This window comes from Panthera tigris, chromosome D4 (assembly GCF_018350195.1).
Source record: "Panthera tigris isolate Pti1 chromosome D4, P.tigris_Pti1_mat1.1, whole genome shotgun sequence".
Taxonomy (NCBI): domain Eukaryota; kingdom Metazoa; phylum Chordata; class Mammalia; order Carnivora; family Felidae; genus Panthera; species Panthera tigris.
In genome coordinates this window covers 8,650,308-8,662,874 of record NC_056672.1, presented here as the reverse complement: position 1 = coordinate 8,662,874, position 12,567 = coordinate 8,650,308, and the positions used below count along the sequence as shown (strand labels likewise).

Sequence of the window (12,567 nt, the reverse complement as noted above, 5' to 3'; positions counted from 1 at the left end):
GAACCATGCATGGTAGTATAACATGATGACTTCTTTTTGGTGACAGTGTCATAATGCTTATTACGAGTGTCTTGCCTGTATACCTGGTACACAATAGTTTTAGCCAACAATCCGATCCGTGGTCTATCCATTGAGAGATAACTGAGTCTTTGCCTTTCAAAGTGAACTGCCCCTTTCTCGTTCAAGTCATCCGTCGCTTTAAGTTACCGATAGATTGTGGTTCTCCTCTCCAATTAACTTGAGAGTCTTCAACTCTTTTCTTGGTCCTTTATTTCTGTTCTTAGTCAAGAGTCCCTGCCTCTTGTACATACCGGGACGGCTTGCTAGATACTCCACGAATTTGGATATTGATAGAGATCCACGTTAGCTTTTCAGTGAAGCTGGAAAGCTAGGGCTCGTGATCTGAGATCCCGCATGCTACATTGTGGGACCAGAGTCTGGAAGGCACGCGCGGGACACGTGCTCAGCGGAGCCCGCTGTCTCTCCGCAGGCAACATCACGTGTGGCCCCGATGAGTTCACGTGCTCCAGCGGCCGCTGCATCTCCAGGAATTTCGTGTGCAACGGCCAGGACGACTGCAGCGACGGCAGCGACGAGCTGGACTGCGCGCCCCCGACGTGCGGCGCCCACGAGTTCCAGTGCAGCACGTCCTCGTGCATCCCCCTCAGCTGGGTGTGTGACGACGACGCCGACTGCTCCGACCAATCCGACGAGTCCCTGGAGCAGTGCGGCCGCCAGCCGCGGATGCACACCAAGTGCCCCGCCAGCGAGACGCAGTGCGGCTCGGGCGAGTGCATCCACAAGAAGTGGCGGTGTGACGGGGACCCCGACTGCAAAGACGGCAGCGACGAGGTCAACTGTCGTACGTAGCCTTCTTATCAGTAGGGCCTGTTCCCTCCTCCCCCTCCTCCCCCTCCTCCCCTTCCTCCCCCTCCACGCGTCAGCTGGGACGGCTTGGCCGACCATCCCATGGTCTTGCCTCCCCCCACTGCAGCTTCGCGAACCTGCCGCCCTGACCAGTTTGAGTGTGAGGACGGAAGCTGCATCCACGGCAGCAGGCAGTGCAATGGCATCCGAGACTGCGTGGACGGCTCTGATGAAGTCAACTGCAAAAACGGTAAGGGTCTCGCGTCCTGGGGGTGAGTCGCAGGATTGCTGTGAGCGGCCCCACCATGGAATCTCACTTTTGTGTTTCTCTCTGTAGTCAATCAGTGCTTGGGCCCTGGCAAGTTCAAGTGCAGAAGCGGGGAATGCATAGATATCGGTAAAGTATGTAACCAGGAGCAGGACTGCAGGGACTGGAGTGACGAGCCCCTCAAAGAATGCCGTAAGTGGACCCCGGCGGCCTGAGTACAGGGTGGGGAAGGTCAATGACGTGGCCCACAGTTAATGCCACACAGATGCGTCCAGTGCCTGCTTAAACCACTTGTAGTGAACCGACTTCAGTTGTTGGGCTCCAGAGTGGCATTTTTATGCCTTAGAAGTCGAAGCAGTGACAAACTGGTACACAGTCTTACCTCCTTATAAATGACAGATCAACAACAGGGAAATTGGCTAAGTACTACTTAGCCAACTAGTAACTTGCCAAGGAGATGGGTTTTCTATCCACCAAAACCCTCCAAGATGCATACCTTGAAGACAGATTATTAGATCTGAGGAGGAAAATCTTGGGTTGGGCCAGACTAACTAGATACCTTATCACAAAAAGCCCCAAGGTTGAATGTTCATCAGGGCAGACACCAATTTGGAGTAAGGTGCTGAGTAACTCTAGTCTCTTTTTATTTCAGATGTCAATGAATGCCTGGTTAATAACGGTGGCTGTTCTCACATCTGCAAGGACCTTGTTATAGGGTACGCGTGTGACTGTGCAGCTGGGTTTGAACTGATAGATAAGAAAATCTGTGGAGGTGAGTCAGGGAGGGAGCCTGAGCCCTGGCCGGGGTCAGGGGGGATGGCGGTGGGGGAGGGGCTTGGAAAAGACTGTGTAACTCTGTATCATCTAGGCACAGCAAGACTGATTCTAATTTCCCTCCTAGACATTGACGAATGCCAAAACCCGGGAATCTGCAGCCAAATTTGTATCAACCTAAAAGGCGGTTACAAGTGTGAATGTAGTCGAGGATATCAGATGGATCTTGCCACTGGCGTGTGCAAGGCAGTAGGTAAATGGACTTGGGCTCGTGTTGCTCTGGTACCTTAGTAGCAAGTGCTTACGAAAGCTAGAGCCAGTGACTCCAAGAGTCAACTCAATATGGAATTAAAACAGTGCAGCTCTTCCTTGACTTACGATGACGTCACAATCCAATAAACCCATTGTAGGCTGAAAATATCCTAAGTCGAAAACGCATTTAACATACCTAACCTGCCAAGTCGCGTGGCTTCGCCAAGCCCACCGTAAATGTGCTCAGAACGCTTCCATTAGCTTATTGTTAGGCAACATCATCTAACACAAAGCCTGTATTATCATCAAGTATCGAGTAGCTCCTGTCACGTACTGAGTACTGTACTCAAAGTGAAAAGCAGAATGGTTTTATGGGTACAGATGGGCGTTGGTGGATCAGTTGGTCACTCGTGTAATCGCGGGGCTGACCCCGAGCTCCTGTGCAGTATCATGAGAAAACATCCCAAGAGAGGTTGGTAGCACCTATCCCTGGCCCCGAGAAAAGATCCAAACTCTGAATTCAAAGTGTGGTTTCTACAGAACGCAAACCCCTTTTGTACCATCGTAAGGTTAAAAAGTCCTAAGCTGGGGACTATCTGTACTTGGGAACCGTGCTACTGACTCACAGTGCAGTATCATAGGTTAAACAGACTATCGTTTCCCCAGACACCTGCCTTAGTCAGTTTCTTTTGCATCCGACACCATGAACACCTCCCAGGTTTGCTTACTCTCTGCTTCCCAGACTTGAGCGCAATCCCAGTAAGTAACTTACCCATCAGCCACCCTCCCATTGAGTGCTGTGACCCCAGGACGGCCTTTTTCGATGGTGGGAAGTACTTGCAGTCCCAGGGAACACGGAGTGCAGCAAGAATATTCCTCAGGTGTTTAGCATTGCCTTTGCTTTACAAGTGCTCCTCCTCCAAGAGGAGCTGACTCAGAAGGACCTTGCCTTCCTACAGCAAAACCAAATAAACCTGACTCCTCTCTTGCAGGCAAAGAACCAAGTCTGATCTTCACTAATCGAAGAGACATCCGGAAGATTGGCTTGGAGAGGAAAGAATACATCCAACTAGTTGAACAGCTAAGAAACACAGTGGCTCTGGATGTGGATATCGCTGCTCAGAAGCTGTTCTGGGCTGATCTAAGCCAAAAGGCCATCTTCAGGTAACTTCAGTTCTGTGCATGGTATCTCGACATCAAGTCCTTGTCACTTGGTCTTTGGGAAGGTTTGGAGGAATTTGTAGCTCCAATCTAGTATCTCATGAGCTGGGACTCTTAAATCTGAACGCTGATTGATTCTCCAACTATTATAGGACTATCAGTTCCTCCTTAGAAATTAACAATCATCTGTCAAGTACAAGGTGGCTATAGCTATAGGATTATCACAAAGCACATCTTAACTTTTCCTATTTTCACCCTTCTCTCTAGTTAACTGACAACTGTTCATAGCTGCTATAAGCTAGAAATGGTAGTGACAGCTTTTTCTTAACCCCAGCTATAGAAACGCAGACGATGGCTCCCGAAACAAATAGCTTCACTTAGAAATGGGTCATTCTTGCATATCGAATATGTAACAGCAACTAAATAATGGACAGTACTGTGTAGGACCAGTAAGAGGCATAGTGAAATAATCTGAGTGGTGAGCTGTGGTGTTACTAGAGTTTCTTCTGAACAAAGCTGTTGACCATTTTGTAAACAGAAAGTCCATTCTCCAGGCTCTGATGGTGTCAAACTCTTAAATTTCTTGTGACCTATTCTGTTTCAGTGCCTCAATTGATGACAAGGTTGGTAGACATGTTAAAATGATCGACAATGTCTATAATCCTGCAGCCATTGCTGTTGATTGGGTGTACAAGACCATCTACTGGACGGATGCGGCTTCTAAGACTATTTCAGTAGCTACCCTAGATGGAGCCAAGAGGAAGTTCCTGTTTAACTCTGACTTGCGGGAGCCTGCCTCCATAGCTGTGGACCCACTGTCTGGGTTTGTAGTCTGCTTTTCATCTTACAGCCTTTTGGATGCTATCTGTGTATGCCAGGAGCTATCCCCGTGGCTGAAAGAGTACTGAAATCCCAAGACTTATCAGCTCTCCACAACAGACGAGGTGGGGCACGTTCAGGGTGGTGTGGCCGTAGACTCAGCTCCCCACAACAAACAGTTATCCAGTTCAAGATGTCGGCGATGCCATGGTGGACTGTACTACAGGCCCTCCCTGGCTGTATGACCGCTGCTTGACATGAATGAAACAACAGGTCTGCTGTGACATGCACCAAAAGCTGTACCTGAGCCCTTGTGGCCACCCACCTTCTTTCCGAGTGATTTTTAATTTTTGTCTGAATTCTTTGTTACCTTAGCTCCCAATGAGCAAACCCAAGTACCAGCACGAGTCGGGGGATTGTGGTAACCACAATACCTCAAAGCTTTCATCTACATGTCCAAGTTGTCTGAGAGTCCGGGGGAAATAAATGGACCTGGCTAGCAACCCTTCACAGAGACATCTCCCTAAATTGCCACTAAATAATGTAGGGAAGCAGCTGGGGAAGTTGACTGAGCCTGTAGTACCCACTGTTGACCCCCATGAATCCTCACTAGAACATAATCAGCCAGCCCCTACCCTAAAACTTAGCATGTATTTGTTTTTGAGTCCTCTGAAAGAATTGGCCTTTTGGTAAAGAAAGACCTAACCTGTGACTTGGGGTTGAAATAGAAGTGCCACACTTATATAGATTAGTATAGTCCATAATGAGCTTGTAGATTCTCAGTGTTCACTTTTGTTTCCCCAGAACATAATTTAGACCCTGAATTGTCACTGATCATCTCTCGAGTTTTCTATTCATTCTTTAAATGTGTGTCGCAAACTATGAGTTTATGCCTTCCACACTGCTGAGGCTTATCTCATTTAACTCTTCTCAGCTTTGTTTACTGGTCAGACTGGGGAGAACCCGCTAAAATAGAAAAAGCGGGCATGAATGGATTTGATAGACGGCCTCTGGTGACAGTGGACATCCAATGGCCTAATGGAATTACCCTTGGTACGTATGTTCTTCCTTCCTTGACCGCCAATTCTGCAGTTTTCGCTTCTCTCTACAGTTTATTCTGCACTATGGCAGACAGTTCTCTATGGTTCCCTTCGTAGCAGGACTTTTGGAAGAGAGTAACTGAGCAATTCAAGTGGGACAGTGGACTTAACAAATTACTTGCTGCACCACCGCTAGCTTTTATGTCCATTTGGACCCAAGAGGTGACAGGAATCCAGGGAAGCCTGAACTTGGGCCTTGGAAACTCTCATCCCGTAGGGGCAGAACAACACGCTAGCTTAATACTTCTATATAATGTAACATTTCTCAAGGCAGCTCCTTGGAGAACCTTAGGCACTCCCTTAGTCTCCCAGAATGAATATGTGTACAGATTCTGCCAGCTGCTTCACAAGGTTTGTGGGACTCCCTTACGAAACTGGGCTGGAGAAGGAACCCATGAGTGTAGAATGTTGGACTTTTTGGATACTTTCAATGGAAGCCAGAGCCGTGACAGCTTATCATGCCTTGACAATTCTTTTCTTCCCCAGACCTTATAAAGAGCCGTCTCTATTGGCTCGACTCCAAGCTGCACATGTTGTCCAGCGTGGACTTGAATGGCCAAGATCGTAGGATTGTCCTCAAGTCTCTGGAGTTCCTAGCTCATCCTCTCGCACTAACCATATTTGAGGTGAGATGTGTGCCTCATGTCTAAGTGTGTACCTCTGAGTTACTGTAGCGTCCTGGGGGAGAAAGAACAGGCACGCGGGAAGAGGGGGCTAGACACTTACAACATGGGACAAGTTCTATGCTGATTTCTTACGGCACTTTAAGAAACCTCAACTTGCATCTTTTATAGTCTGGGACATCCAGTGTCCCAGACCAGTGTTCAGTAAATTTGGTCCATTAAATTGCAAGTAAATGATGATGACTTCAGATAAATGACTTGTGTTAATCCCAGGTACACATGCTCGTTTGGGTGTTCTGTTTTAGGATCGTGTCTACTGGATCGATGGGGAAAATGAAGCAGTCTATGGGGCCAATAAATTCACTGGATCAGAGCTGGCCACTCTCGTTAACAACCTTAATGATGCCCAAGACATCATTGTCTATCATGAACTCGTACAGCCATCAGGTAATGTGGATGAGCACGGCCCGGCAAGGCCACTGTAAGGACAGCAGCACGACGTAGTACCTGCTTGGGTATCGGTAACTCTTTAGCAACTCAACTTGCTCTACAATGGAAAATTTCCCTTCCTTCCCCTCACTTCAAACACTTCAAAGCTGATGTTTTTAAAATTTCTGACTTCTTCAAGAGCTGTAGAACTTCAACTCATGTGTTCCCTTCCAACCCTCAGCGTTCAGTCTTTTATTTCAGGCTTTCCATAACTTTTGGCCGTCAATCTCTTATACTAAGATGATCGTACTATCATCAAATGTAGCTTTATGCCAGAAACTTTCTCTGCCTCCCCATCATGACACATCTTCTATGTAGATCCTCAACCACATCTGTTCATACTATCTCCTGCTCAAAATACTTGACTGGTTCTATGTAACAGAAAGCCTTAAACCTCCCTGTAGCTGGGCTCCTTCCACTTTGTGGGAGCAAGGCAAAGCAAAGACCAAGGAGAACATGCTAATCTCCTTCCCTTGAGTCTTCACTATAAGCTTTGGACCAGTAGTGGGTACCTCCTTCCCCCGCCTGCTCCCTCACCACCCACCTGTTCAAGGCATAATCCTTATGCGACTTCCAACAAGTTTCTTTGGATCTGTGGTATCCTTAGAGCATGCTTCCTGTACCCTTATATTTTTTCTTCACTGTACTGGTTGAGCTCCAAGGCTTGACAGATAGACAAGTTTCATCTCCTTGGGGACAAGAGCTCATGTCTTCAGCATCTAGAACAGGGCTCCATGTATAGCAGGCACCAGAATACCTATTTTAAAGGACTTTTATTTCTCAATAGGTAAAAATTGGTGTGAAGAAGACATGGAGAACGGAGGATGTGAATACCTGTGCCTGCCAGCACCACAAATTAACGATCACTCTCCAAAGTATACCTGTTCCTGTCCCAATGGGTACAATCTAGAGGAAAACGGCCGGGAGTGTCACAGTAAGGCTTTTTCCTTTACAACCACCCACGGGACACAACAGTAGGCAACAGAATAAGACACTAGCCATAAAACCAGCCTGGATTTTTAAAGAATTCTGTTCTAACTGATTCTTGGAATAGATTTGGGAATGTATCTGCCACTTGCATGCCAGGGTTTCATGTCTGTACTTCAGAACTGACTTCTAACTCACGTCAGCATCAGGCGAGTCTGTAGCTGACTCAAGAGTGAGTGCAACTATACTGATTTGTACCAGTGAGGCCCGTAACAGCACTGAGCTAGCCAACTTGCAGATAACTAAACCGAGTCTTAATATTTTCCTCCCAAGAGGCCATCATTACAGGAACCCTTACGGCCCCAGTGGGCGATGCCATCTTCTACTCACATTTAAACTTGACTTTCATCTTTTGTCCTTAGCTTTTGATTGCGTGGCAAATTAAAGTCACTTCTTGTGAGCAAGGAATTCGCAGTGTGAGGCTTTTATTAGCTTGCTAAGGAGTTCCTGCAGAGATTAGGTCAGTTTACTAAGAAAGTCATTGCAAGGCAATCTGACAGTAAGAATAGTACGTTTGCTAATCTGGTTTTGAGAGCGTTTCTTGTAACTTCCAGGACGGTGCTGACAGGGGTAAGTGTGGCTGTGCATCTTCTTGAATTGTCAAATTCCAAATGCTGACTGTTCTGTCCCAAGTCTTACGTGTCTTTGGTTTTGCATGAAGACTTTCTTTCAGCCTTGGCCGTGCAACTTTAGCTCAGCAGCGATTTGTCTGTCTCCCGTGGTGTTAAATAACCATTCTCATGATTTATCTGGACGAAACAGCTAGCCACTCTGGAACCTTGGCATTAACCAGGTTCTTGGTCTTTGTAATTCAGGTACTGCAACCACTGTGACTTACAGAGAGACAAAGGGTTTCGACACAATAGAAAGTTCGCCAACTAGTGGACTAGCTCCTGGAGGTACTGGGCCAGTACTGCCAACCGTGAATCTCAACTAACAGCCACACTCCCTGTATTTATTGCTTATGTAATTAATGCAGCCTGTAACTACTCATTCTGCCCCTGATTGGTAACATGCATTTGAACTCCAAAGACTTAGAGCCTGCAATTCTTAGCCTGTTCTGACTTATTAAGATTTCTGTTAGCAAACTGTTAGTGAAATAGCTGTTCTAGTACGTGCCTCTCAAATACTTGTAGACCAGTTGCTCCTGGTATACAAAGCAGTAGATACTAAACATCAGTAACGAGCACCGGGTATGAGGTGCTCCGCCAGATGGATACATTTCTAAGTCTGAATTCAGGTCCATCTAAACCGATTCCTTTTATTCTCCTGTAGGGATCAATGTGACCACAGCGGTAACGGAGGTCACCGTTCCTCCGAAAGGCACTTCTGCTGCCTGGGCCATCCTTCCTCTCTGTAAGTCCATTCCCTACGTACCTGGGTCTGATGAATTTGTTCACCACCAACCAGATGGACATTTCTCATCCATCTAGAGACCCCTCTCCCATGGTCACAGTACTCGTGACCTTGACCGCATTCACTCTGTCCCCAGCATGGCACACGGAGTCCATACCTTTCTCTTCGATGGTATACTTAGCACAGTGACTCACAGTGGTAAATTCTCCGCTATTCCATGAATGGTGCTCATTGCTCTCTACCTCACAGTTGTTAGTCTGGCTCTTCCCCTTTCACAACACGTCCCTTTAGGTAAAGAACACAGGTCTCTTCCCCTCTTTGAAATGTATATGATGCGTCACACATGGGTGACATACAGATACTTTATTGCCTTCCTGAGGAGTTGGAGGACTTGTACAGGGTAAATTAAAAATGGTTAAGAATTATTAAACTCCGGGGAAAGAACTTCTAGAGCAATTTTTGGGCATGAGGATTCTAAAGCACTGGGCTAAAAGGGTCACTTTATCCTCAAATACTGGATTCCAAGCCTAGCTAACATGCGTGGGGGAACACTTGGAAAGCCCTCCAGAAACTTGTGCAATTTTAATTCAGTTGGCCCGGGAAGGGGCCCAGGACTCCACACTCGCCCACATGGCTGTGTGGAGCTTAGCACCCGTCCACAGAGTGACACTTAACCGCTGGTCTGAACTTGTTTCAAGCTCCTGACCCATTTATCTTCCAACATTTAGCCATGCCAACTTCCTAAAACCTAAAATTTGTATTCATGTCACCTATCACCGATCCCTGAACATGACCCTTTTTTTTTTTGGACGTTTTGAGACTAGAGGCTGCCTAGTCACCTTCTCACTTTTTTCAGTGCTCTTGGCAATGGCAGCGGTGGGTGGCTATTTGATGTGGCGGAATTGGCAGCACAAGAACATGAAAAGCATGAACTTTGACAATCCTGTGTACTTGAAGACTACCGAAGAGGACTTGTCAATAGACATTGGCAGACACAGTGCTTCTGTTGGACACACGTACCCAGCAGTAAGTCAGCTTTGTGTCTTGATGCACCATGGCTTGCTGTAGGACTTTCTGGAAAGGAGACGGCTGACTCAAGCTATGGCTGCTTGGGCTGGAAAGAGCCATTGGGATCACAGAGCCACCAAATACATCTACCAACCGGAGAGTAGACAGTCTAGCCTGTTAGAGCACATGCCAGTCAGTTGCTAAGCATCTGCCCCATATAGAACAAGTAAGTCGATCTAAGGTCATCACTGTACTATTGGAGATATTTCTTGGTTATGGAAAATGTATGTACCAACTTATATGAACCAAGTGGCTCCAATTTGAACTGTTAAGGCCGCTGTCTACTGGACACTTAAAAATTAGCACGTCCTATATAGGGGAGTTGGCTTAAAGTCAGTGTATTAAGCGAGATTCGTTTAGCCACCAATACCAAATGCTTGGAAGTGGCCTATCCCACCTACTATAGCTAGCTTCCTTTCAGCAGCAGAGTCAGCTGCTTGTTCTTCAGTTGAAACGCAACTGGAGTATTTGGCCTTCACTTAGGGAAGAGTGTGAACCAAACAAGTACTCAGCACTCCCTCTCTCAAGCTCTTGGGCAAAACAAAGAATGGTGGTCAATTGATGGCACACATGTGTCTTTTCCCTGTTCTACTTAAGATCATTAAGTAGAATGGCAGCATCAGTTCCACTGTTTTCTCTGTCTACCAAGTAGATACCAATGGATTCAAGTTAAAATGCATCAAGGACACAACTCAATACTTTTTTGAGATCTGACTTCCTTCGATGCCCCTTTGGTCTCTGAATGACCAGCCCAAAAGCAAGGTCCATTTCAGAGACTGGAGTTACTACCAGTGAGTGACCACCAAGCTCATTCTGTACTCTTTCTCTTCCACAGATATCAGTTGTAAGCACAGATGATGATCTAGCTTGACTTCTGAGACGAGTCTTGACCTTTGAGGTCTAGACCAATACCCTCCCCCCACTTCGGAATGGTAACCGAGCCAACACCTGAAGTCTTTCTTCCTCCAGTCTGGAAGAACATCAAGATATCTTTACATGGATCAAGCTTGTCTACTTGACCGTTTTTATATGACTTTTGTAAATATCCCTGCCCACATTCTACTTCAGCTTTGGATGTGGTTACCAAGTATCTAACCCTTGAACTTCTAGACAGTATTGCCACATCTGGCCAAATATGCACTTTCCCTAGAAAGCCATATTCCAGCAATGACACTTGTGCTATAGTGTAGACCACCTGTACATACATTGTATAGGCCATCTGTAAATATCCCAGAAAACAATCACTATTCTTAAGCACTTTGAAAATATTTCTATGTAAATTATTGTAAACTTTTTCAACGGTTGGGACAATGGCAATAGGATAAAACGGGTTACTAAGATGAAATTGCCAAAAAATTTGTAAACTAATTTTGTACGTATGAATGAAACCTTGGACCTCAGTGGAGGCTTGCAAAGACTGAGTGTTCAAACTACTGTACATTTTTTTTTCAAGTGCTAAAACAATTAAACCAAGCAGCTTACCCACGGTTTGTGCCTATTCCTCTAGGATAAACTTCTATAAACAGCCTGAGTAGAATCAAGCGTTCTAATGAACTATAGAAGCTACGTGATACAGACCTTGATGTTGTATAACTAAGCCTGTAATTTGGCTACTTTCTCTTACAACCAAGTACCAAGAGAACAAGGTACCACTTAATATTTGTTCCCCAATTATTTATTTTGTAAAAGAAACTGACTTAGCCTATACCTAGGATTCCTCTTGTTCAGGGGGAAGTTCCTTTTCTCATTCATTTGTTCCCTGATCTAGAAACCTGTGCTAAGATTTCTGGCAATTCTGCTTCTTCATGCTTAAGTCTCTGTTTTCCGTGTCCTATCATTATATGTAGCTCCAGGATGAGTGCTTCTTGTCCTTGAGCTAAGTATGTTCTGCTTTTATACGTGTACACAGTCTTCCATGAAGAGGGCTGGAGAGGTAACATTCAGTGCCATTCTTGAACTCTAAGGTAGTGGTTCTCAGTGGGGTTAACATCTCCATCCTCTGAGAACATGTTAAAAATGCAAGTTCTCAGGTCCCTTCCCAGACCTGCCGAATGAGAAACTCTGGGGGTGGGGTCCAGGAATGTTTCCACAAGCCCTTCAGGTGATTGTGATGTAAGCTAACATTTGAAAAACCACTGTTCCAATGTGACTTCATGGATAACCTGCAGTACCTTGTAATTTTTGAGTCTGGCTGGCATGGATTCCTTCTATGGAAAATGTCTGACATTTTTAGTATGAAGGGCAAATAAGGAATTTGGGTAGAAGAAAAAGCACGGGGCTTTAATAAGTTTTCCATCAGGTTGGCCATTGCCTCGTTTCTCTCAAGTCTCAGGATGTGGGCAAGCAAGGGAAGATAGGAGGCGTGAATTCCTGGGAAGATGCTCTAATTCCAAAATGAGGTGCGGAGTCTGCTGCAGAAGGCAGGATTCCTTTTGGGATTAAATGACCAATGCGGGAGCAAGAGGATGAAGAGGTATTTTGAGATAAGTGGATGACAGATCGGTGGGTGACTCCCATTCCACTTGCACGTGGAATATAAGTAAGGCAGCTGACACCTCGGTTGTGGCTTAGGCAGAGATCAACAATCCAACATGAAGTTGCTTCTGCCATATTGTTTAATAGATACCTGTTGTGATTTTGGTCAGATAGATCAAGGCGAAAGGCATGGGCTTTTGTTGGGGGGTGTGCAATTCCGGAATATAGAAGGAAGAGGCTGTAGCCGTGAAGGCAGGATTCTTCAGCTGTCCACCTGTTACTTCCTCTTCAAATAGTCACTACACTAAACAGGATGTGGCCTGCCGAC

The 12,567-nt window shown here is 45.9% G+C and overlaps 1 protein-coding gene and 1 long non-coding RNA gene across 3 annotated transcripts in view; one reads left to right on the top strand and one right to left on the bottom strand.

The window, feature by feature from the left end:
• VLDLR (very low density lipoprotein receptor) overlaps positions 1 to 11,592 on the top strand; it is a 30,648-nt gene extending 19,056 nt beyond the window's left edge. Inside the window, exons 6-20 of one of the 2 annotated variants that reach the window (XM_042964245.1) lie at positions 491 to 862; positions 995 to 1,117; positions 1,205 to 1,327; positions 1,788 to 1,907; positions 2,037 to 2,162; positions 3,154 to 3,325; positions 3,927 to 4,145; positions 5,076 to 5,194; positions 5,728 to 5,867; positions 6,170 to 6,311; positions 7,141 to 7,287; positions 8,156 to 8,239; positions 8,616 to 8,696; positions 9,553 to 9,722; positions 10,600 to 11,592. In XM_042964245.1, the coding sequence (XP_042820179.1) occupies positions 491 to 862; positions 995 to 1,117; positions 1,205 to 1,327; positions 1,788 to 1,907; positions 2,037 to 2,162; positions 3,154 to 3,325; positions 3,927 to 4,145; positions 5,076 to 5,194; positions 5,728 to 5,867; positions 6,170 to 6,311; positions 7,141 to 7,287; positions 8,156 to 8,239; positions 8,616 to 8,696; positions 9,553 to 9,722; positions 10,600 to 10,635 (2,174 nt within the window). In that variant the 3' untranslated portion in view covers positions 10,636 to 11,592. The remainder of the gene's footprint in view (positions 1 to 490; positions 863 to 994; positions 1,118 to 1,204; positions 1,328 to 1,787; positions 1,908 to 2,036; positions 2,163 to 3,153; positions 3,326 to 3,926; positions 4,146 to 5,075; positions 5,195 to 5,727; positions 5,868 to 6,169; positions 6,312 to 7,140; positions 7,288 to 8,155; positions 8,240 to 8,615; positions 8,697 to 9,552; positions 9,723 to 10,599) is intronic. The other variant, XM_042964246.1, reaches the window with a different exon arrangement.
• Positions 1 to 12,567, bottom strand: part of LOC107180740 — a 95,850-nt gene that overhangs the window by 71,511 nt on the left and 11,772 nt on the right. The gene's annotated exons all lie outside the window — the stretch shown is intronic.